Below are 24,008 nucleotides of genomic sequence, written 5' to 3' on the forward strand. Positions count from 1 at the left end.
TAGAATGTTTGCACGTAGGTACAAAATGCATTTTGCTTGATCTGTTGTCCTAGATAACGTGCATAGGCGGGTATAAGCTCTTAAAGTGATACATGTATGTATAATTTGAGTAACTGACATAATTTAGATTGCTAATAAGATATTATGGCGTGACTTTGTAAGGTACCTAAAAGTGGTGATTTACAATTCCGTACCGCGCGGGAATAACTTGACATGTCATTTTTGCGTACTTTTCAGGGGAGCGATTTTAAAGTTTAGAGTTCCCTGGTAAATCGGAATTAATGATAATTGATATTTTTATGATTGAAATAAGGTAATTTGATGCATATCTTTCGATTGCTGTAAGAATTTGATTAAATTATCTTCTTAATCTATTATAAAAAAGACTTGTCAAGTTGTGTACCGACGACTTGTCAAGTTATTCACCAAAGAAAAACAAATATTTAAGGTGTAAAAATTGGATTTGAATTAATTATTTTGAATGAAGTTTAAGTAAAAAAACAAAACATAAGAATAGAACATATTTTTATCACTTTTGCAATGAAATAGTAGCAAATTTATTAGAAAAATCAAATATAATCGCAGATTATGATCGCTTTTGATCAGGTAGTTGTACGTTTACTTAAAATTTAAAAAAATACAAATAAAAGAACAAAAGCCATGCTTCATAACAAGCACAATTAATTTTAATTATTTTAAGCTTACCATTAAGCTTAAAATAATTAAAATTAGCTGGATACATTTTTGCGTAAGGTCGATACGCTCTTACGCGTCCACCGTCCAGTTCACGTCCAAATGACGGATCACTCTAGAACGAAAGGTATTGCTATGATTCCCTGAATGTATGTACGTAAACCCACATTAAAAAAATCTTATAGCATGCTACCGTTTTTGCCAAAAATAAATCCCACATGAGCAGGTGCGTGTTTCAAGGTAAGATTTTAATATATTAGGTCTAGTTTGGGATTTACCGCAGTATATAAGCCTTAACCATGAACCATACAATACGGATAATGATATCGGTGATTGTACTGTATTAAATGACACTTAAAATAAGGTGGATGCGAATTTACTACAATGCAATTTCCACTTTGCGTCAGAAGTGATCGCGGTCTGGTCTAACTGGGTCTTAGATATTAAAATATACAAAACAATGCATGTTTTATATCATGTAAAACGTTATTTACATGACGCATCGAACACAAAGATTTTTTTCAGTACTTAGACCTTTTCCTGGACGCTAATACACGCTCTTAATGTAGCTTACCCTTGTGATAGCCAATTTGCATCCACATTATCACGACTATTTTCTAAATACAGACGTTGTAAATAATATTAAAAAGCAAATTGTGCCTAGAGAGGATACTATATTGCAAATTGAGCCATACTATTGAAATTTCAAAAAATGAAATAAACTAAAATAAATTTATAATTATTAAGTGTGATACCTAAATACACTCGACAGCAAATAAATCGCACCACCCGCGACAAGCAATTTCAAACGTATGCATCCCCATTTCACACCAATATTGGTACCATTCAAAAGCCTACTTCTAAACTTCATTTCATTATAGGAAAGGTTTTTACCCCAAAAATGTATCTTTAGAAGGATCCAGTGTCACTTCTTAAAAAAACAGATAATTACGCTTGAGCCAACTTTTATGGCTATAAAACTGTTAAGTTGGGATTAATCGCTATCCATCTGTTAAAGAGGACACGTGTGATCATTATTTGGTTTTATAACCATAACATTTGGTTTAATTGATCCCAGAGGTGAGCCCAAAGTGAGGTCTTTTTTCAAGTCACATTTATGGTAGTATATGTTAATCATTTATTAAGAAATTAAATGTGTTTTTCTTTAATGATATTTATTGGGCTTTCAAATAACACCAATATTGTTGGGGCACCATTATTGTGTCAAAAGAAAATCTTTAAAGTTCGCGTCGCGGGTGGTGCGATTTATTTGCTGTCGAGTGTATTTTGAATACCAATTTTAGTAAGATTTTATTTATATTTTTTTATTTCCATGTTGTTATTAATTATTAGTGATTTTGAATGCATTTTTTCTATATTTTATTAATATTACAAAGATAATATTAAAACTTCTAATGGTTTAGAGCAAGTTTAATACTATACTTATAAAGACTAAAGGGAGCATAATGACAATTTTTCGTTCAAAATGATTACGAAAAATTGTATATTATTTTTATTCCTCAAATCTACCAACTCACTAAATGGACGAGATCTAGCGTATCGACCCTACTTACTTTTACCTCATCATTATTCCTAAATAATGTCATTGAAGTCAAATAGACTATAAAAATAAAATTATCCGGAACTTAAAATTGACATAAAAGTTTATTATTAGCTTTTTTACTTAAATTCTGTTGTCAAACGAAATATTAGTCTGTTATGAAAAAACATTAGTAGATAGTACCTACCTATTGACTAAACTTATCCTTCTTCTTTCAACTTGCTATTTAAACGTTAATTTAGTTTTAAGCTATTGAAAATAGTAATAAAAGTAATAATGAACGCTTAAATATATTTAAAAAATATTTTCAGGGGTTGGTAAGTAAAAAATATTTAAAGACGCTCGTAATCCTGACAATGTTATATTTTAACAACTGCTAATGACATATATAAAAATATGATTATACGAAGGTAATAGCTGGATAACTCCAAATATCCAAACTCTTGACTGCGTGCATAACAAGACAACTGCACATATCATGGATGTGTTTAGTACTCAGAGGGGATCATAACTTGATAACTGTTTTTGTCAAATTAAAAACGAAAATCCTTAAATGTATAAGTCGAGATATTAATAAATACATGTTCTGACATACATTGATAAATCGAAATATAAATCTTTGTAAGAATAATATTAATTGGATATATCGTTATGTCAAATATTTATTGCCTAAATTAGAGTTATTTACTTATGAACAAGAGCTGTATTTCAAGTATTTTTGGGTATTTCGAGTTGAGTTTTTTATACCAGTAGGGTATAAGGTAGAGGAAGCGCTTAAGCTAATAAAAAAAAAGTGCAGGTCGAGATGTCAAGTTATTCCCGCGCGGTACGGAATTTACCTACCTGCTTACTTACGTAGGGATATTATGTTAGCCAAATGTAGTCTAACATTTTAACTAGATGTTGACAAGATGATCGATTATTTTGACAGTTCTAAGAATAGGAATATGATGCACAAAAATAAACCATCAGTTTTATGAACACTGATACTCATATGGCTCTGATAAAGTCACTAGGTATATTATTATTTATTATCATTAAGTCTGGTCTGATGAAGTTCTCCCTTGCAGGCTTGGAGTCGGTGCCAAATTGGTTTACCAATTACGAATGCAAGAAAACACAAGGATAGTTTAGAATCTCATATAATAACAATACATTTGAGCAAGTCACTAAGGCAATGATGTCACCAAATTCGTTTATAGGTAGTAGGGGGAGGCGAGGTATCTAGCGGAGTAGTAGGGGGCAGCGGCGGCCACAACTGGCGCTGCAGGGGCTGCAACGTAGGGGGCAGCTGGGGCCGCAACGAGGGGGGCTGCTGGGGCCGCGACGAGGGGGGCCGCGGGGGCGGCTACGTAGGGGGTCGCAACGGCGTGGTTGACGGCGTGGGCGGAGTATGAGCTGGCGTAAGGCGCGACGTACGCCGCGGGGGCAGCGGCGACGACGGCGGCAGGAGCGGCCAAGGGGATTGCGCCAGCGTTGGCGGCTACGGCGAGAGCCAGGACGATCTGTGAAGAAGAACCAAATTGTATTATCCAAACCAAGTTACAAAATTTCAATTTAGTAAATTGGTCGAGAAAAATTCGTAAAACTTACAACGAATTTGGCGATCATTTTGCTTGGGTTTTTGTGTGACTGCTCACAAACTAAACTGTACTAGTGAATCCGATGGACTGTGCTGTCTTCAGGCCATCATCATGTTTTATACTGAACCGATTCCATTGAGCAATATCACGACGCATGCGTAGCTAAGCAATGCGCAGGACATCGCTGGCACCACGATTTTTGACCCAGACTGCGTAGACGGGCTGTGCATTCTAATTTCGACTTTGTGTAGAACAATTTCACTGGCCGTTATGTAAGTGCCAAAAGGGAAAACTATTGGGGCGACTCATCATTCATAAGACTCAAATCGTCCATTTGCGACGACAACGTGACATCTTCTGTGTTAATCTAATTGAAGATGTCACACTGTCGTCGCAAATGGACGAAATTATAATGATCGCTATGTGCAGGAATTAATGGTAGACAATAAGGTGGTCCTGGTACTTTGATAATACAACAGACATTGAAATCAATAAAATGTTGTCATTTAGAACTGAATTTTTTAAAGTACCTAGGTAGACTTAAACCTTGCAATTTCATAATCTTATGAGTTCTGTTATACTCGTATTCAAGCATGTGAGTTGATATTGCTCTATAAATCGTTGAGATCTTTCTTTGAAATAGTGTTGCGTTTCTGGTTCAGTCTTGTGACATAAAGTTGATAAACTAGTAAAAAGATTTAATCACCGCAAAGCCTACTTTGACACGAAAAATTGGAGCAATATAGACGCATTTTTGTATGTGGCTCAGGTATTACAGTAGGTATGTTGTTAAAGAGTATGATTAAAATACCATCATATTGATACAAAAATACTCTTCTATAAATGGAGTAGCAATCATGCTAGTAGTTCATAACTTTAATTAGAGACTATTAAGTTTGAGTTGCACCACCAAACTTTGACCGTAACCATAACGATAACCGGTGTTTTTTGTATGGAGTTTGACAGATTTTTGACGTTTATTAAAAAGCAAGATGGTGCAACTCAGCCTAAAAGTCCCTCGTGTTAACTTGTACCGGATTTGTCGAACGGCTTACATTTGTCTTTGAGGTTTCGATTGAGTTGCGTGAAATGCATCGTAGTTGCATCGCACATTACCTTACAAAGAAAAATTTCACAACGGATCAACGTTTCCCAATGTGCTCCATTTCTCCGCGCGTGCCTCTGCGAATCCCAAGTGACTGCCGCAATACGTCAAATGTTCAATTTGCACCACGTTATCTGAATCACAATAAACGACATATAAAAGGATCGCAATGTTTCGATAAACACACAACAAGTCTTTACCTCGACAAAGAAGGTCCTCAGCATAACAAGCAAAATGTTTTCTTTCAAATCTGTAAGTTTCCAGCAATTACCTATTAATAAAATAACTATACTCCAAGGGTCGATTTGGAAACGGGATAAAAATGCCTTTGATAATTATAGCTGACTTCTAAACAACTCCTTTGTACACTTGAAAACTATTTTTATCTCCAGACGGCATCTATTTCTGTGTAATGGATGTTAAGTGCCTATATTTCTAGCTTTTTACAGTCAAATTATCTTACCTTTACTGTAATGTACTTTAAACTTTTTCTACGAAAACCATTGATGTGTATTTTTTTCAACAGATCGTACTGATTGCTGCGGCTTTCGCCATGGGTGCTGAATCCAGCGCTGTCCCAGCAGTAGCTGCCCCTCTTGTGGCGCCAGCAGCTGTTGGCTACGCGCACTCCATACCACCGAACGTTCCTCCATTCGCGTCTCAAGTCAGCGTGGTCAACAGAGCTATCTACCCTTACGCTTCTGCCCCGTACATCGCAGGGCCAGTGCCAGCGCCTTTAGCCGTCCCAGCTGCATACGCCGCCCCTGCTGCATACGCCGCCCCTGCTGCATACGCCGCCCCTGCTCCATACGCTGCCCCTGCTGCATTAGCCGCTCCTGCTGCATACGCCGCCCCTGCTGCCTTCGCCGGCCCTGCGCCCTACGCCGCACCTTTCCCTTACTCTGCTCCTCTCCTCCGCTCGCCTTACTTGGGCGCCCCAGCGTTCGTACGATAGATTAAAGAAAACAGACTGACCTTTCTTTAGAAAAATTCTAGTTTTATAATATGACTGTTGTTTTGTTATGATTTTTATATGATAAATAAATAATTGCAATTAAATATGTTTTTGTTTATATATTTTTTTTAAATAATAATACGATGTAAGAAGGACCCTTCAAGGGTTTTAATAATGCTTGAAAGCATACAGCTGATTGCTTTCAACGGAATCCAACATTTTAATATTCTAAGATTTCTGAGTTATCTTCCTACGCTTTTGTATTATTTTTATGCAAACGCAACTGGGCTATTTTGCTACTTCAACTTTGCAGAAGTGTTTTAAAATAGAATTTACAAAACTGCACGGAGTATAATAAATAATGATTTAAGGATGGTTTTGGCGATATTATAAATTACCTACATCAATCGAGCATACTAAATTAACTATCGCACGTATTCACAGACATTACTATGAGGTCTCACAGTGCGCGTGGACGCACAGGATGACACACGAACCAATCACAGAGCTATTCAACGCTGTGCGTTCAATTTGCTGCTTCACTTAAGCAAGCATCGTTTGTGAATACGGGCGTATTATCCTCTTAAAATGTTGACTTCAAAACGCAGTACGATGAATCGTCAATTTATTGAACATTAGGAACACAAATCATTTAAATTTTAATGTTTTTTTATGTCACAAAATAAGATTTTTAATAATTATGGAATTTGGACAAGGAACTTTAATAAATTACTCTTAAATACTCAGAGTGGATCTAACGTGTGATTATTTTGCTTAAATTGCTTGAATTAATGAATATCACGTATCTCATCTAATTGTGGCGAATGTAGGTCTCTCAATATGTGAAGCAAAATCTTATTCATTACTTTGATTCAGTCTCTTTGTAAAAGTAGGTCACGTGTAACATACGAGTATTTAATAACGTCTATTATGTGTCTTAATGGAAGTATTTAAATTATAAGCACGCATTATAAAATTGATTTTATTTATTTACAAATTATTACAAAATGTTCCTAGCTATGACTAAAACAATAACAATAAACAACAACAACAAATTTCTACACTGAGTACGTTACAAGACTAGATTCACTTCCATGCGACCTGTTTGAAGAATGGTGCTGGTATCGCAGGCGCTGGCGCCACAAATCTATGGTAAGGGTTAAAAGGGATTGCTTTGGCGATCGCGACGGGGGCTGGGGCGAATAATGGAGGGGGGGCGGGCGCGACAGCTCTCACAACAGGAGCGAATGGCACAGAGGGCAGCACTGGAACGGCACGAGCCGCTAGTGGTGGTAGGGGTGGGATCACTGGAGCAAGCTTGGGTAATACAGGAGCCGGAGCGAAGACAGGACCTGGGGCAAAGGCGGGAGCTGGAGCAAAAGCGGGCGCTGGAGCAAAAACTGGAGCAGGGGCGAAGGCAGGCGCTGGGGCGAAAGCCGGAGCAGGAACTGGAGCTGGTGCAAATACTGGAGTGGGCGCTGGGGCAAACACTGGGGCAGGAGCCGGTGCGAAGGCTGGAGCAGCCAATGGCACGGGGAACGCTGGAGCAGCAGCAAAAGCTGGGGCTACTGGTGCTGGAGCCGGTAAAATTGGTGCTGGAGCCACGGCGTGTATAGATCTTACACCTCCAGGAAAGTTGTAGAACGGTGCATACCGCACTATAGGGAAGGATTTCACTGCTGGAACGAGGTGGCCAATCCCGCTAGCATTGCTAGCTATGATTGCGGCAGCGAAGATGACCTGTAATTGAATAAAGCATTATTAATTTCTGCTGAATTATTGATTAGCTATCATTCTTTTTGATTGAACGGGATACTCACTAGTCTTAGTAACGACATTATGTATGTATTTAGTGAAGCGACTTGATTAGTCGACTATCAATGTAGGAATGTATTGATGAATGTGTCACATGTCGTTATATAGTACAACTGTTGCAAGCATTACGACCGTTTAGTCACCATAGGTTTCACTTTCCATAGGCAGGACGCTTGCATACTCAAATAGGTGCACGGACACCATCGATTACCGAATATGACTCTAACTGACCATCGGTAGTTGTGTTATATAACAAAAGGTCGTTTATAGGGTCCGTTTTGTAATCACTTTATCACTTATAATATCATTATAAGAGTCATAAATAGACAGTATTGGTTTTAGTTTCATAGATATACAAGGTGACTGGTTAAGCGAACAATTTATTATCTCTTTGTAAAAATTGCAACTTCATTTACCGAGTAATTTAAGTACAAGCTGTTTTCATTGTATTTTTTTGATCCCATAGTTTGTTAAGTTAGTGCTTAGTTGTTAATGAAATGTTAAGCATATACACATAACTTCCAACAGTAGTTCTCAGGTTCGACCGAATTGTTTATCACTGAACTAGCGGCNTAGGTAATTTTTTTGCAAAGGAACATCTATTCTTATTTATGTAGGTTTGCGTCTTGCTTTTTCTATAAATATAGATACAAAATGAATATTTTTCTTAATTAATAGTAAACCTAGTTATCTCCACTTTAAATTTAAACTACGCTAGTCACGATCCGCGAGGTAGAACTCCGTTATAAATTCAAATTACGTCAAAATCAAAGAGGAGCATAAATACTCTCAGACGTAACACTTGACACAAATCAGACCACGGCCGAAGGACGCCCCCAATATTATGCAGGGCGAGCAGAATAACCATGTTTAAATCGAATCCTAATTGGCTCAAACGGCTCGAGTGCTTTGTATTCAGACGACGATCCGAGGAGAAATAGATAGCGTTCGGATACGCGCCAGTAAAGTGTAGTATAATTTTCGAAGTGATACGAACTGAGTTATGAAAAGCGGAGTTTTAATTTGACTTCTACAAATAAAAGTAGTAAACGATCCGCATTTAGTGCAAATTACTTAAATTTTTATGACTCTCATTTGAGATACAAAAGAGATCACCATGCCATTGTGTCTTTACTTAAATTTTAAGTGGAAACTAATATACTTACTGATCATTATTTATGCGCGTTAGGTGTATTACTAAATAACTAGAAAATCATATTAAAAGGCAGATTTAGATTTTGTATCCGAACGTATTTAACCAACTTCTACTGTTGACCTAAAATATGACACCCTTTATTTTCAAAATAGCCTAAATTCATCGTCTGTAATCCGAAAGTGGGCTGAGATCTATTTACGCTTCTCTTAGATACTCGACTCTACAAATTATTAAATTGTTTTGTAACAATACTTATTGAATTAATGTTGTATCTCAGTCTGTGTGTATAACGTCTAGCAGCATTTTATTTTCATCTTCCATTTGAATAATGAGTTTATTCTCTGTTTGTATCTTGAAACTTTGTAGGAGCTAACTTAATGTTATTATTATTAAATTGTGTTTCACATTAATAGCTTGTTTACTAAAATATGTTTCATAGAACCAAGCGTCTGACGTATTGTAACGTCCAGAAATAAATCACTTAATTCAATTGTTTCTTTTGTCCTACTAAGGCTTCTTGCGTAACAAGGTCTGGAGGCATTGTTGAGGACTTATTTACTTTAGCCAAGGCCCACTGGGAAACTTCCTTGAAACTCCAACTCCCAAAACCACAGGCCGGCCGCCTACACATGTAAACAATGGCATACGTAATTCCTTTAAAACTATCAGAAACTTCCAGGAAATTCGTCTAGAAAAATCTTGTAAGACACGATTTTTAGCCCCTTAAATCTATAGGAAAAAAGTAATGATAAAATCAAGTTTATGTACAAGATACAAATTTATTAATACATTGGGTCTATATCAGTCTTGATTTGGCTCATTTAAGGGCGACAATGGGGGCAGGAGCGGCGTAATAAGGCGCGAAGGGCTCAGCATACCGAGCGTAGGCGAAAGCAGGAGCTGCAGCGTACGCAGCAGGGGCATATGCAGCTGGGGCAACGAATCTCGCTGCTGGGGCTACAAGTGGAGCAGCTGCTGCTACGACTGGGGCAGGAGCAACAATTTTAGCAGCAGGAGCCACTAGGGGCGCAGCTACGGGTGCAGCTACTAATGGAGCGGCAGCGTAGACCCCGTTGTAGTTTCTGGAGATGTATTGTGAGCTTGAGGCGGTGACGAATGGAGCAGGGGCAGCGACTAGTGGAGCAGGGGCAGCCACTAGTGGAGCTGGGGCTACGACGGCAGCTGGGGCAATGCTGGGCTTGGCAGCAGCCAGGGCGAGGGTGGCGAGGAAGAAAGTCTGTAAAGATAGTTATTATTAGTATGTTTAAGAAATATTTTTACAACCTCTATAATATTTGATAAGTCATAATTTATATTGTAAGAGCACTTACAATCTTGTACATTTTGCTAGATTGGGTTGTCTCTGTCGAAGAGAGGATGCGAGTGTGATGTTAACTGTTTGACGACATTACCTTTTATACAAACAAAAGACTGCAAGATTCACCTTGTATGCCGTTTCGTCATAGTATTGCAGAGGCTAGTAAAACTCAGGGCACGCAACGGGGACGCATGTCATTACAGCATGGTTTAAGGTAATGTGGCATCGGGGCAGTTAGCCGGTTTTGAAAATAATCAGCCGGCAACATCGCAGTTTTGATGGACGCTTAGATCCGTTTGTATGGAATCTCAATTGAAGTCGCCGGCACGTTATTGTTAGACATATTAATAAGATTTCACTGCAAACCATGAATAATTTCACTGTTTTTGTTATAATAAAAAAAAGGTTTCATATCGTCAACACTTCATTCCATTTTTTATTTCCGCACCATATTTTTATAGCCTATCTTATTCAAAGCGAAAATTTATCTATTCGTGAAAAACAAACGAACTGTGGCGATGGAGATTTCAATCTGGCTACATTCATACATTTTCATGGTTTTCCTTTCATTTGATTTATCAAGTTTGTTAGAGAGATTTTATCCTTATACTTAACCCTAACGATCGATGCAATAAAAATACAGGATGGTGCTTATGATAAATGAACTCTGTGGAATAGAACTACGTTTTTCAAGAAATTAAAATGGAATCATTAAAATAATTAAATTAACTTGGGATTTAAGAAAATACAATAATTGATTGAATGATTTTGGTGTATAAGGTTAGGCTGAAGAAGGCTATTTGACAACTGTATAATTAAAACTACGAAAATTTTCATGGAAGAGGATGATCTCCATTCCATTTTCTTGAAATTAAGTATTATTTAATCTGAATTATAAAAAAATGAGTTATTAAAATCACAACGTGGAAATGAGTAGATACTTGTGGCCGATTTTTATGTTTAGACTGGCTTATGGTTTAATGAACTCAATTTGTAAATAGTAGTAGGTTCAATTCTCTGTAGGTAATTGAAGAACATGTAAAAAAATAAAATTGTATTTGTTTAATATAATTTCACTTAATTTTTTTTTAAAGATTATTAGCAATTTGTATTGCCCAAATTACTAATAGTCCCATTAGCCCCTCGTGTTAAGCTAAATAAGCTTGTGTTACGAGTGGGCTCACCACAATAGTCGAGCGGCGGTGGGATTCGAACCCGCGTTCCTCGGATCTCGAGTCGGCCACTCCGACCCCTTCACCATTCGGCTATTGTGGCTATAATTTATTACTATAGTGCATTCGCGTTAAGAAAATAGTGATTTTCTAAATTAAGAAACGCCGTTTGACCAATTAGATCATAGTAATTTTAGAAAGCCGTGTTCACGTTGACCATTTAATTTTGAAGTAATTAAGTTCGGACAATTTGATTATTACGACAGTTTTACTATTTTCTTAACACGAATTAACTATAAATTTATTATTTATTTATTTTATTTTATTTTATTTTGTTTGGAAAACATATTATTATAGTGAAGCAATAATAGATTAACCACTATGTATGGTTTATGTAACACAAGGTTTTAATTACATTAATTCTAAGGCTGAGTTGTACCACCTAACTTTAACCGTAACTATAACGATAACCGGTGCTTCTTATATGGAGTTATTATATATTTATACATATTTTTAACGTTTTTGACGTTACTTATTCATATTTTATATAGTTATACAGATTTTTGACGTTTGTTAAAGTTAAAGTAAGATGGTGCAACCCAGCCTTAGAGTTTCCCAGGGAAACCAAAAAATTGTACGAGTATGAGCTTCAAAATAGCACTGATTACAACTAAAGCAGACGCTGCAGTAAAACTTGATGTGCTGTCATCATTACGAGTGTCAGTACTACGAGTGTACTGTGCTGTGTAACTTACAGCTTTTTCATTTCCCTGAATAAGCAATGTGCAATGGATCCGGTATGTCAGTATACCTACTTCAAGTACAGATACAGCACATCATACTACACATTTTTGTTGAAAAGTCATCCTTATTACAAGGACATAAAGAGCCCACAGTATATGTAGCTTGACGTGCCGTCGTCCATACCTACTTTATAAATGTTTGCTGAGTGGTAGTTGGTTTATCTTCGTTACCAGATAGATAAATAGACTTCATAAAAATTGCTGGAGTAGCTATATAAAGGGTATTTTCTATTAATTTATTTATGTTTTATCCTGTTAAGTGAAGTATATTACCTTAGAAATTAATGTTTTATATTCTGTTATTAAAGTACTATTAACATAATATAAAACATTAAACTATAAATGTTAATTGCCTAAACATTTCTTATAGGAGTTTTATAGAAAATCATAATGTAAAAAAGTATAAATATTTTTATTTACAATTGGTTAACCTCATTTATATTTACAATGTGCAGATATATTAACAAGTGTGATTTTTTTATCTATTATACAATTAACTGTTTTTCATACACGTGGGGGCTTGGTGGCAGACCTCACGAATGGACTGAAGGTGGTCGGTTCAATTTCCCTTGACATAGGTCTTCTTACATTAGGGGCACTTCCTATTCTGTCCGACAGTGGCACTCTATGAACTAATCTCACTGGCCTTCGAACAATCCTTATTGGATGCGAATGAGAATGCACAGGTCTGATAATCAGCTTGGATTTCAATGGCACATACGTGTGATAGTGTTTCACAGTCTTGACCGCTTGAAGTTTCAAAGGTGGTGGCGCTATGTAAGTCAAGGGCACAGGCACAATTTCCACAGACGTCTTCACCTTTTGTGGCTTCATTTGTGGCGGCAATTGGGGTGGGGGCCCGTAAAACTGCTTGAAGTTGATGTTCTGGTTGGAGGGAAGTGCTTGGGAGAAGCTGTTGTCAGAACTCGCTGGTAGAGGCGTCGTCGCTTCGGGTTGTCGTGTAGTAGCTTTCGTTTCAACTTTCGTAGTCGGTTGTGTAGTTGATTCTTTCCGGGACTCATCAGGGACGTTGATCGGTGGCGATGGAGGAATAAAGCCTATGGTCGGTGGTGGTCCAAACGGGTACGGGGGCAGAAGTATGGTGGCTACTGGTGCGGCTGCGTGGGCAGTTGCTACGGCAATGGCTATGTTAGGTTGAACTGGTTCGCCTGGCGATGGAGATGGTGCTATTGGTACTGCATTTGGCGTTGGCTGGACAAACACTGGAGGTGCAGGGGCGACTGGTATAACAGGCGGTGCGATAAGTCGGTTGAACGTTCTCTCAAAGTATTGCGAGCTGGCAGATGTCACAACAGGAGGTGGTATTTGCTGAGCAACAGGGAATACGGGGAACACTGCTTGGCCATGCTCGACCGAGCTTTGCACAGCGCCGCACAGGGCAAACAGCGCTATTACCTGAAACAAATTTAAATGNTTAGAATGGTTATTTACATGTGTTTACTTTCTTATTGATGCTTAAAATATGTTTATTGATAGTACCGATCGAATCATGGCAGAGTCCCGTCGCATGACACCCATGAAATTATAATGCGGACGCTAGAAATTGTAGCCCTCTCTTTTATATAGGTGTAACAAATTTTGCATTGTGGTGAGGCAACGTTGCGGGTGTACCGGAATACCTAATGTTTCAATGGGTAAGGACAGGGACCTTGATGGGTACGAAAATCGTATTGAAACGTCGAAGGAATAATAATACACATTATGGGCCATTGGGAAAGCACCTAAAGGCGGTGTTTTTCGAATAATCTAATTAAAAGTATTTAACATGTACTGCTCGTTCGTAATAGGTTCTTAATGTACCTTAGTATCATTAATTTCAACGCAGCCTCATTCGTAACAAGTTTCAACCCAAAACGGGTTTTTAACAGGTAATTTGAGGTTTCACGCAATAAAACTTTATTGTCTTGGGCTTGCCCGTCACAAAGGAAATTTAGGCTCAAACTGTTTACCTTTTTTTAGGTCAATCCCCAATTTGGTATAATGTTTAAACGGTGACAATATCTCTAAGGGTGTACCCGCCCTAGTTCGGTGAAAATGCCAAATTCAGAGGTTTCCCATCTGGGAAAGTAATTATAAAAACGATAGACAATTTACTCTTCATTCTTTAAAACTGAAAATCATCTGGAATACAAATAGTTATAGCACATCACAATTCGCACGGTCTTACGTATACTAGAAAACAATCTCTTCCAAATACCCCGGGGAGACGACAGCTGTAGAAAATTTATCATTTCTTTTGGTGAAATGTTACATGGCTGAAGAGGTACGTTAATTCTGTTTTTCTTGAATTTTCGGGTTGTGAGTTGTATAATAAATAATCTTTAAACAGATACGTCTTTTATACTACAAGAAATAAATACTTATAAGCAAATACAAACGCCTACAAAATATCCATGTGTGAAATCTTATGCCCGCATCTGTGTGAAAGAATTCTGTACAAGGCGTTCATTCTATAATATACACAAATCGTAATGACTTGTCCTAACAATAAAATAATACAGGGATTATCTCACTGAAAACTACATTCGTAGTAGTATTTTTGAAACATTACTCGTTCATCTAATATAGTTTTTTAAAGTTAGTATTTGGTGAAACTAAAAGCAAACATAACCATAAATTACAAACCAAATTGTGTTTTCAGTTCAGCATACGAGTATGCTGAACTGAAAACACAATTTGGACTGTAATTTTTTGAATTTTAGTTTTTAACCAATCAAGCTTTAATTTTATCATTAATATTTTAAGTTATTCATATGTAACTTTACATAATCCTTGTAAAATACTGGATAAGGCGTACTAGTGCTTTTGGTGTATAAAGATTAATAAAGAACAACTGCAAGCAATCTTACTATACTAACTTTGTGAATGATTTCCTAAGAGGCGCTACTCTACTGTTAATATGTAATTGGAGTTTAAATGCAAAACGAACAAAGGTAAGCCTTGCCACTGCATGGCATGTTTATTGTTTATATGAATTCGTTAATAACATTAAACGTATTAATTACTAAGTAGTTTATGTAAAGTAGCAGGATAAACTGTCTGAAATTGTACAGCAATCGTTAAAATTATCATCAAAATTAATATTTCTTGGAATTATTTTGTAAAAAAATATTACAAGCGCTAGAAAGTCTTCATCGTCATCATTATTTCAGTCATAGGACGCAGGTACCAAAGGAAATCAGTGGGGTAGGCCTATGTTCAGAAAGGGTTGCTAAACACATTAACGGGTATATTATTTGAGCTCATTTTAAAAAAAGTCCTGTTAGCTATTAAAAATTCTTAGCGAATAGAGCGAATAGCGAAGAGCAGTCGCCCGGCAAGCGGAAGGTCGTGGGTTCGTGTCCCGCTTTAGGAGGCAGTTAGATTTTTTCAAGTTGTTTAATAAAATTTAGTCCTGTTCACCCCTCGTACTAAGCTTAATATGCTTGTGTCACGAGTAAGCTCACCACAATAGTCGAGCGGGACTGAACCCGCGTTCCCCGGATCACGAGTCAGCCAGCCCCCTTAACCGTTCGGCTTTCGTGGTAAATACTGTCTTAATATTAACTATTCAGTCAGCAGTAATTAAATGAAGCCGATCAAGTGTCTAATTTCTTGAATTTGGCCCGCTTAAGTGTGTAGTAACTCATATTGCTTTGCCTTATTTATTAAAGACGGACATTCTGGAACTTGCAGGTCAACATATTCGTCTTGGCTCGTCTATAAATTTACGCCTCCGATTACAAATATTTATCATAATATTTTATTATTTAATTCAAGTTCATCATCATACAATAAATCATCTTGTTTTCGACTTACTTACATGGAAGCTTTTACGTAATTACCTACTTGTTTTGTTCAATTTTAACTTATTTACGAGTAATAAAACTTTTTTTAAGTTAATACGTAGCTTTTAATTAAATCCATGTAAGATAATTTTATTTCGAATCTGATAATATTGTATTCTGTAATATTGTGTGCAATAAAGTTTTTAAATAAATAAATAATTATCTTTCTTTGATAATTCGGTATAGGTTCTCAAATAAAAGTAAAGTTTAATGCGAAATGAAATATTTAATCATAATATCACAAGTCCAAACAGCATCAGTCAGTCAAGTTAAACAGCAACTATGGTAGCGGCAGGGGCGGCAACGTACGGGGACGCTACAATGGGAGTGGCTGGCGTAACATACTAATGAGGGTACTTTATTACTCTTTAGGAGTTTGATATTAAATAACAACAAAGTTTAATGCCAAACGTAATAATTTTATTTAATCATAATATCACAGGTCCAAACAGCATCAGTCAGTCATTTTAAACAGCAACGATGGGAGCAGCAGGGACGGCCACGTCCGGCGCCGCGACGTATACCTAGCGACGCTACGTACGGGGATGCTACAACGGGGGCGGTTGGGGCGACATACTTACATTCTTCAGGAGCTTGATATTAAATAACAACAAAGTTTAATGCGAAACGTAATAATTTTATTTAATCATAATATAACAAGTCAAACAGCATCAGTCAGTCAAGTTAAACAGCAACGATGGTAGCGGCAGGGGCGGCCACGTACGGCGCCGTGACGTATACCTAGCGACGCTACGTACGGGGGCGCTACAATGGGAGTGGCTGGCGTAACATACTAACGAGGGTACTTTATTACTCTTTAGGAGTTTGATATTAAATAACAACAAAGTTTAATGCGAAACTTAATAATTTTATTTAATCACAATATCACAAGTCCAAACAGCATCAGTCAGTCAAGTTAAACAGCAACGATGGTAGCGGCAGGGGCGGCCACGTACGGCGCCGCGACGTACGGCGACGCGACGTACGGGGGCGCTACAATGGGAGTGGCTGGCGTAACATACTAACGAGGGTACTTTATTACTCTTTAGGAGTTTGATATTAAATAACAACAAAGTTTAATGCGAAACGTAATAATTTTATTTAATCATAATATCACAAGTCAAACAGCATCAGTCAGTCATTTTAAACGGCAACGATGGAGGCGGCAGGGGCGGCAACGTAGGGCGCAGCGTACGGCGACGCTACGTACGGGGACGCTACAACAGGGGCGGCGGACGCGACGTATGCTGCGGGCGCCGCTACGTATGCTGCGAAGCCGTTGTTGATCCGGTGGTAGTACTGCGAGCTGGAGGCAGTTACTATGGGGGCGGGGGCTGCTACCAGGGGGGCGCTCACCACAAGGGGTTTGGCGGCCGACACGGCGATGAGAGCGGCGAGCAGGGCGATCTGAAATATTAATTAGATCACGATTTACACTTAGGTAAAGAATTATTTATATCGCATTTATGTTTTAGGAAGCAAGTAAATTAGGTAAAGTTAACACTGGCACAAAAATGGGTGTTACAAAACGTTTTATGTAAAAGCTTATTTGATTTCCTCAAAATACGGGCTTAAAGCTATTCATCAATGAAGACTTTAAAAATATGCGACCAATTTTAACTAAATCAGAGTTTACTAAGTAAAGAAGTCTCTACGTTTTCCAGGTAAACAGTTATTTCTCTACTAACAAATGAAATTGTTTTCCGGAAAAGCTTCCAGAAAATGTGCCTTTAACTTTATTCTTATTTTTCGTAGAATTGTGCACACTTACGATTTTGAACATTTTGGTGTGTTTTGTTTTGTCTCGCTATCACAGGACTTGTACTGACCACTGATGCAACGAGCCATTATATAGTTAGGACGGGGTGTGTGGCGCAAGACTCCGAAGCAGGCAACGTCTCTGACATTGACGGGGCGTGATGAGAATAAGCATCGCCTTTAGGGATTAATCACTGCATTATTTCAATTCCAAGGAAATCGAAGGCTGACCAATTTGTTCAGTCCGGTCACACTGTCTCTGTACCATATTTCGAGCGCTTTGGCAACAGAAAGGCAACGCAACTTGGATCGGTTCGCTTCGTCTAACATAAGTTTTATGTCATGTAAATTTCATTTTTAAGAAAATAACAGGAAAATTCAGCAACCATGGTAAAGCTTTTAATGATTTTTGTAGGATTGAGGGAAGGCGAATTACTAAAAGATTGAGGCTTCCATTTAATAAAAAGCGGATGGAGACAGTTTTAATTAATAAAGATTTATATAAGCGAGAAGCTCAAGACCGAACGAGATGGAGGACTGTTGTGGGCGCCCTCTGCCCCATCTAGGGGACATAGGACCATAAGTCAAGTAAGTCAAGTATGGTTACTCGTTTATGATTTAATAATATATTACAAAAGCTAAAGACTAATTGAACGACATCCTGTAGGTAGGTATGTATAAATAGCCGTGAAGTTGTTTAGAAGAGAAACCTATACGTAATTTGGAAATGTGCCTCTTATTTGTTAGTAACATAAACAATTAACGTGGGTATTTTCCATACAAACTATTCATATACTTTTCGTACAAACTTAATGTGTATTTCAGTCTCAAATAGTAAGTGAACAATGGAAAGGTAACCAATTTAGAATAATTACGTATTACGGACGTAATACTTCAAGAACAAAGCTTTCTGGCTGAATGTAGAGTCCGGTAAGGTTACTCGGCTTCCCACATGTAACAAATATTTGTTCCATACCACATTTAGTTTTGTCACACTTAAGGCGCATACCCTGGTGCCGCCTGTAAGCCTAGGTTACGCGCCGCGATAAGCGTGTATCACAATTGTCGTCTAAAATCATCGATAACATTTTATCACGGCGCGCATCCTAGCCCGGCTGATCAACATAATTTTTGTCACAAAACTACGCACAGAGAACATGACGTAGATTCAGTTTCGTACTTGTGTAGTAGCTAATAATCGTGCAACAATATTTTTTACAATGTTTTTACGACTTTATGATCCTTATTCAGAAAATATGCTCAGCGACATGGAATAGATATTTAATCAATGCCGTGACAGCTTTGATTTGTGCTAAGTAATATGACTATGAAACTAGTCTTGAGTACCTATAATTTCATAATCGTCAAAATTTCACTGCAGGAGCACGACTCTCTCTAATTTGCCAAAGGCAAATAGAGAATTGAGCCTACACTCCCTATGCTGAACTTTCATAATTTATAGTGGCTTAAAATGTCAGTACGTTTATTGCTATAAACAATGTTGGTTTAGGATTTGTTTTCACATGTTCTAATATGCATCATAGTTGCGACGGAACGGGTACGTACGCACGACTTCAGGCCACTGGCTGAAACCGAATATAGCCTCTTTTGTCACGTGAAACGTGCTTTCTTTTTCCTCGAGATCTGACGTAGGCAGCCGTAACCCCAGGTAAAGGGTATTCGCAATTAATTGCGTATTAAGCTTTGACGTTGTTTTTTAAGGACGTAGAACATTTATCAACCCGGAAAGGGATCGTAACCGTATCAACTCTAGGCGGTCAGTATACTTTGTATGAAACTCCATAATACTGCAACACACACAACGTAAACGCCTCGCCTCGCGATTGACAGCGCGCGAAAGGTGATACGGTGTTGATCCCTTTCCGAGTTGATAAGTCTGCTATGAGCTTTTTAATTATTATTTTTTTACCTTTGACTTTGACCTTAATAACTTAATCAAAATGAAAGTGTTATACTGAGACACGTTCGTCTGTATTTACATTAAATATATTTACTATTCTAAATAAATAGTCTAATAGCGAATTGATATCGATATAAGTAGAGACCAACCTTTTTATTTACATAATTTAGTCTTGCAATGAAATAATTGCTATTTTAAAAATTAGGTAAATGATGATATTATTCGATATACATTACCAAATTGAGTTAAATGAAAAGATTTACGAAATGTTTGTGTAACAGATACATGGTTTCAATACCACCCTTCTACAATGCTCACTCTGTATTCAATTGTTTCCATAATCCGTCAACAAACACATACAGAAAGCCTAGGCACGAGTAAAGTTACTACGATAATATTTCAGGATACATTGTACCTACCTACAAGACTGTAAAAACGCTCTTGAGAGCAAAGTTGCTGAAAACAAATTAATTTAGTGTTTTTTACTATACTGCGTCATTGATCATCCAAATTGATCTTTCATTTGTTTGGAATAACGTGAGCGATACAGCAAAAACAAAAGCTGACCTTTCTTCAGCTTTTATTTAACTAGGAAAAAATACAAAGATATAGTGCCGCACAATTTATAAATATATAGCCTTAAACGTTGTCTGTAAAACTTTTTATCAACACAGTTTTATTATTATTATAATACCTAAGTACTGCAAAGATACCTACAACGGAAAATCTTTTTGGGGACGCCATAGGAGTCCCATGGAGTCAACAGTGACCCCATGTGGCGTCCAATACATTAAGCCGTTCAGCACTGTTAAATAAGACAACAACAAGATAATGACATGAATATGTTTGTAAATATTATTTTGTAGTTATTAATTACCAAAGAATAATAATAAGTATAGTATTACTAATGCAGTCTCTCTCACCAAACTCGCACCTTTTGAGATTTTGTCAAAAGCCATAAAAAATACAAGTCGTCGACATGATTATTTTGGATTAAAACCGCCGACACCATGCAGCGGGCTTAGTTTGTTGAGTCCTTACAGGTACAAAAAATGTCCAGAAACATCATAGTATGTAATATTATTACAGTCACATCCAGTAAGCACTGCGCAATGTCCTACGAACAACACGCTCAGGGGACGCGCCTGCACGGGACATATCTATTGTCCCCCGCTGCTGTTTTCGGCACAATCCACTTATGCAACACTCATGTTTGTAAGATGTTACTGGACAGTCAACATCACGCCCACGCTTGAAACACTTCGTATTGTTTGCTAGACTAGACTGAATTTGAAACGTAATATAAGTAAGTAATATAATGTACTAGCTTTCCGCCCGCGGCTTCGCCCGCGTGGAATTTTGTCTGTCACAGAAAAACTTTATCGCGCGTGTCCCTGTTTAAAAAACCGGGATAAAAACTATCCTATGTCCATTCCCGGTACTCAAACTATCTCTATACCAAATTTCATCAAAATCGGTTCAGTGGTTTAGGCGTGAAAGAGAGACAGACAGACAGAGTTACTTTCGCATTTATACGAGTATGTCTCGTAATATTAGTATAGATAAGCGACGGCAGGGGACGGCATACTGTAGTGTCTTACGTAGTTTTGATAGAAGTAATTTTGCTGCAATTTCTGAATGATGCCTGTGACTGTGAAAAGTACGTAGAATTTATTTTCATTTGTTTTATTACTTTACGATTCTGTAATGACTGCTGTTCATTGAATATCTTTATGATTTATGCAAAATTTTGGTGACCCATGCTTACCTAAATACAGTTAGTACTTAGGTACCTACCTGCTTAATACCAAACAAGTATTATAAGTTGTAACACAACGACTCCCCAACCCGTTTGGCCAGTGTGGGGAGTGTAGGCTAAATCCTTCATTTGCCTCTGGTAAATTTAAGAGTCATGCTCCTGCAGTGGAGAGTATATGACCTAAAGATGATGAAGTTGTTACAACTTAGTGCGCCGTTGTATCGGACTTTAAAGCACATTATACAGAGTTGGTTCAATCAGACTGACGGTCGGTATAATTAGTAATCATTTACCGACCCAGGAACAACTACACAAAACGTTTTATCACTGCTTCTTATGTGGGAATCGAACTCACGACAGGTTAGAACTCACAATCAAGTGTTCATAATATTTAGTTCAGTTACGTTTTCCTAGTGAACGGAGGCCAATTAAATAAGTTCTCATTTAATAAAAGTAATTAATAAAAGGTTCAGATCCGAATTGCCTCGTTTACCACTTTTCAACAGAAAAGTATAAGACTTGACACTTTATTCCGTTGAAAAGTAAATATACTTTATATACCCGTTTTCCTGTATTTCTTTATGTAAACGGCACGTTTACCGTGCTCGTGTCATCCCAAGAATACCGGCAAATACAATTTAATCAAGATAGGATAGTTCCCGATGGCGAGACTCATCTCACAATGCCCGTCTCAAATTCCTCGAAGAGCTTTTACTTTGTATACGATATGCAGACGTTCCACGTGTGTCCCGTATCGATGAGAGGCAATGCAGTGCAGTATATGGAATGTTTTCACATGTTACTTAATGGAAATTAAGATAATTAACAAAAAAAATTAATATCATTTAAGTACCAACCGCTATTTGTGACTGGACAAAAACGTTCTTGTTACGTATGTATCTCATAACGTTAAAGCTAACCACCTAACTTTGACCGTAACTTTAACAATAACCGGTGTTTTTTGTATGGAGTTTGACAGATTTTTGACGTTTGTCAAAGTTAAAGTAAGATGGTGCAACCCAGCTACCCAGCCTAAGTATTTTTCTCTATGTAAAGTTCACTTACAAAACTACATAATGTAGGTGAACTTGGCGGTTGATACCATGCGTCTACTGACAAACTCTTAACTCAAACTAGGTACTTGCAGACAACGGCACATCAAGCTTAACACTGGCATCTTATGTAGTATTGTAGTACCTAGTTGTAGTTGTGCTAATAAAATTTAGTCTGCTATGCCGCCCACTGCCCATACCTTTATAGTCATAAGATACTGATATCAAGATTTTTATCTGGTGATTTCCGCTTGCCACAACTTTTAAATTCTTTTTTACCGGGTCGAGGTAAAGTTCTTAACAAAAGTGTTGTTTTATAATGAAGAAAGGCTTGTTGACGCACAGTGCTTCAGCTTGCCTTGGGTTGGCTCGTGTAAGTTTCAGAAACCCCATAAGTAGGTACATTGTTGTTACTTGAGTTGTTTTGTTTTGTTGTTTTTGAGATCAAAAAGACCAAACTTTTTACCACGTTTCACCAACATTAGGCAAACTAATTTGTATTTTGCCTGCTGTGAATATAAACATTCAATGATAGTTTCGCCTTTGTTTATTAACCTTTAACTGGGGACATGGTTTTTGTGTAACGTAACTGGTGACAAACGGCCGGAGAGACCGCTGCCGAACTTTACATCGATGTAACTTACCGATTTGGTATGAAGCAAATATCCCTCTCTACGACGTAGGCGCAACTAAAGTTGAAGCTACTGTAAAAGTGCTTTTTAAAAGTCTATTTGCAAAAATAAATGAGTTTTATGAGTTTAAACGATGTTCCACTGACTCCTCTTGGCCTGTAAGACCGATTGTCACCAGTTAAAGGTTAATATCGTTTGGCACATGAAGGTGGCACATTCTAAATACCAGCAGCGCAGCAGCAACAGCAACGGCAGTTTGAAATCGGCAATACTTACCTACTTGTCATGTTGTTAGAGATTTAAAAAAAATAATTAACACATTTATTGAATACTTAAATGAAATCTAATCATTAAAGAAATTAAATTACAAATACTTAATAAACAAATTAATTTATTTAGCAGTATAACAGTCATAAGGTAAAAATTAATAAATCTTCACGTCACGATACTCACAGATCAAAAAAATACTATCCACAACAAAATTCTATTGTAGGCAAATGCCACTGCCAAAAACTAGGTAGTAAAATAAAAATAAGCAAGCGACCCTGCCAGGATTCGAACCTGGAATCTTCTGATCCGTAGTCAGACGCGTTATCCATTGCGCCACAGGGCCCGGTGATAAGATGGCTGAAATGGCCGGTCACTTTGTCTACTTAAAACAAAAATAAACAACAAGTTTAACATTAGTTTAACTTTAGCATGTTTTTAAGTTGGGATACGAGTAGTCTATAGCCTGTAATTGTGATGTTTACACTTTTTATTTGTGTACTTTCCGATAAAGAGGAACTTTGTTTGGTTGGGTTTATGAAAAAAAAATCTTATGTTAACCTAGTGACTACTTTGGGAATTAATATTATTTTAGTTTTATTGAAATAAA

General features: G+C 37.4%; 6 protein-coding genes and 1 non-coding gene across 7 annotated transcripts; 1 reads left to right on the plus strand and 6 right to left on the minus strand.

Annotated features, from left to right (window-relative positions):
- Positions 1 to 3,380: 3,380 nt before the first annotated feature.
- Positions 3,381 to 3,990, minus strand: CPH18 (cuticular protein hypothetical 18). The gene is made up of 2 exons (XM_028311474.1): positions 3,848 to 3,990; positions 3,381 to 3,759 (listed from the first exon to the last, which is right to left on the minus strand). The coding sequence occupies exons 1-2, from the start codon at positions 3,863 to 3,865 to the stop codon at positions 3,451 to 3,453; spliced, it is 327 nt and encodes a 108-aa protein (XP_028167275.1). The 5' UTR covers positions 3,866 to 3,990; the 3' UTR covers positions 3,381 to 3,450.
- A 1,119-nt stretch (positions 3,991 to 5,109) lies between these two features.
- Positions 5,110 to 6,001, plus strand: CPH19 (cuticular protein hypothetical 19). The gene is made up of 2 exons (XM_028311475.1): positions 5,110 to 5,194; positions 5,469 to 6,001. Exons 1-2 carry the CDS (start codon positions 5,177 to 5,179, stop codon positions 5,895 to 5,897), a joined length of 447 nt encoding a protein of 148 aa, XP_028167276.1. The 5' UTR covers positions 5,110 to 5,176; the 3' UTR covers positions 5,898 to 6,001.
- A 943-nt stretch (positions 6,002 to 6,944) lies between these two features.
- On the minus strand, positions 6,945 to 7,836 carry CPH20 (cuticular protein hypothetical 20). Its single transcript, XM_028311458.1, has 2 exons — positions 7,718 to 7,836; positions 6,945 to 7,637 (listed from the first exon to the last, which is right to left on the minus strand). Exons 1-2 carry the CDS (start codon positions 7,733 to 7,735, stop codon positions 6,984 to 6,986), a joined length of 672 nt encoding a protein of 223 aa, XP_028167259.1. The 5' UTR covers positions 7,736 to 7,836; the 3' UTR covers positions 6,945 to 6,983.
- Positions 7,837 to 9,662: 1,826 nt separating this feature from the next.
- CPH21 (cuticular protein hypothetical 21) lies at positions 9,663 to 10,250 on the minus strand. The gene is made up of 2 exons (XM_028311459.1): positions 10,200 to 10,250; positions 9,663 to 10,105 (listed from the first exon to the last, which is right to left on the minus strand). The coding sequence occupies exons 1-2, from the start codon at positions 10,209 to 10,211 to the stop codon at positions 9,686 to 9,688; spliced, it is 432 nt and encodes a 143-aa protein (XP_028167260.1). The 5' UTR covers positions 10,212 to 10,250; the 3' UTR covers positions 9,663 to 9,685.
- A 2,361-nt stretch (positions 10,251 to 12,611) lies between these two features.
- CPH22 (cuticular protein hypothetical 22) lies at positions 12,612 to 13,702 on the minus strand. Its single transcript, XM_028311457.1, has 2 exons — positions 13,662 to 13,702; positions 12,612 to 13,577 (listed from the first exon to the last, which is right to left on the minus strand). The coding sequence occupies exons 1-2, from the start codon at positions 13,698 to 13,700 to the stop codon at positions 12,666 to 12,668; spliced, it is 951 nt and encodes a 316-aa protein (XP_028167258.1). The 5' UTR covers positions 13,701 to 13,702; the 3' UTR covers positions 12,612 to 12,665.
- Positions 13,703 to 17,095: 3,393 nt separating this feature from the next.
- On the minus strand, positions 17,096 to 17,844 carry CPH23 (cuticular protein hypothetical 23). Its single transcript, XM_028311461.1, has 2 exons — positions 17,781 to 17,844; positions 17,096 to 17,416 (listed from the first exon to the last, which is right to left on the minus strand). Exons 1-2 carry the CDS (start codon positions 17,790 to 17,792, stop codon positions 17,153 to 17,155), a joined length of 276 nt encoding a protein of 91 aa, XP_028167262.1. The 5' UTR covers positions 17,793 to 17,844; the 3' UTR covers positions 17,096 to 17,152.
- A 5,827-nt stretch (positions 17,845 to 23,671) lies between these two features.
- On the minus strand, positions 23,672 to 23,744 carry TRNAR-ACG (transfer RNA arginine (anticodon ACG)). Its single transcript has one exon. It is a non-coding gene; the product is annotated as a tRNA-Arg (tRNA).
- Between the last annotated feature and the right edge of the window lie 264 nt (positions 23,745 to 24,008).

Source organism: Ostrinia furnacalis, unplaced genomic scaffold, assembly GCF_004193835.3.
Source record: "Ostrinia furnacalis isolate ACB-3 unplaced genomic scaffold, ASM419383v2 OfSCF3323, whole genome shotgun sequence".
Taxonomy (NCBI): Eukaryota; Metazoa; Arthropoda; class Insecta; order Lepidoptera; family Crambidae; genus Ostrinia; species Ostrinia furnacalis.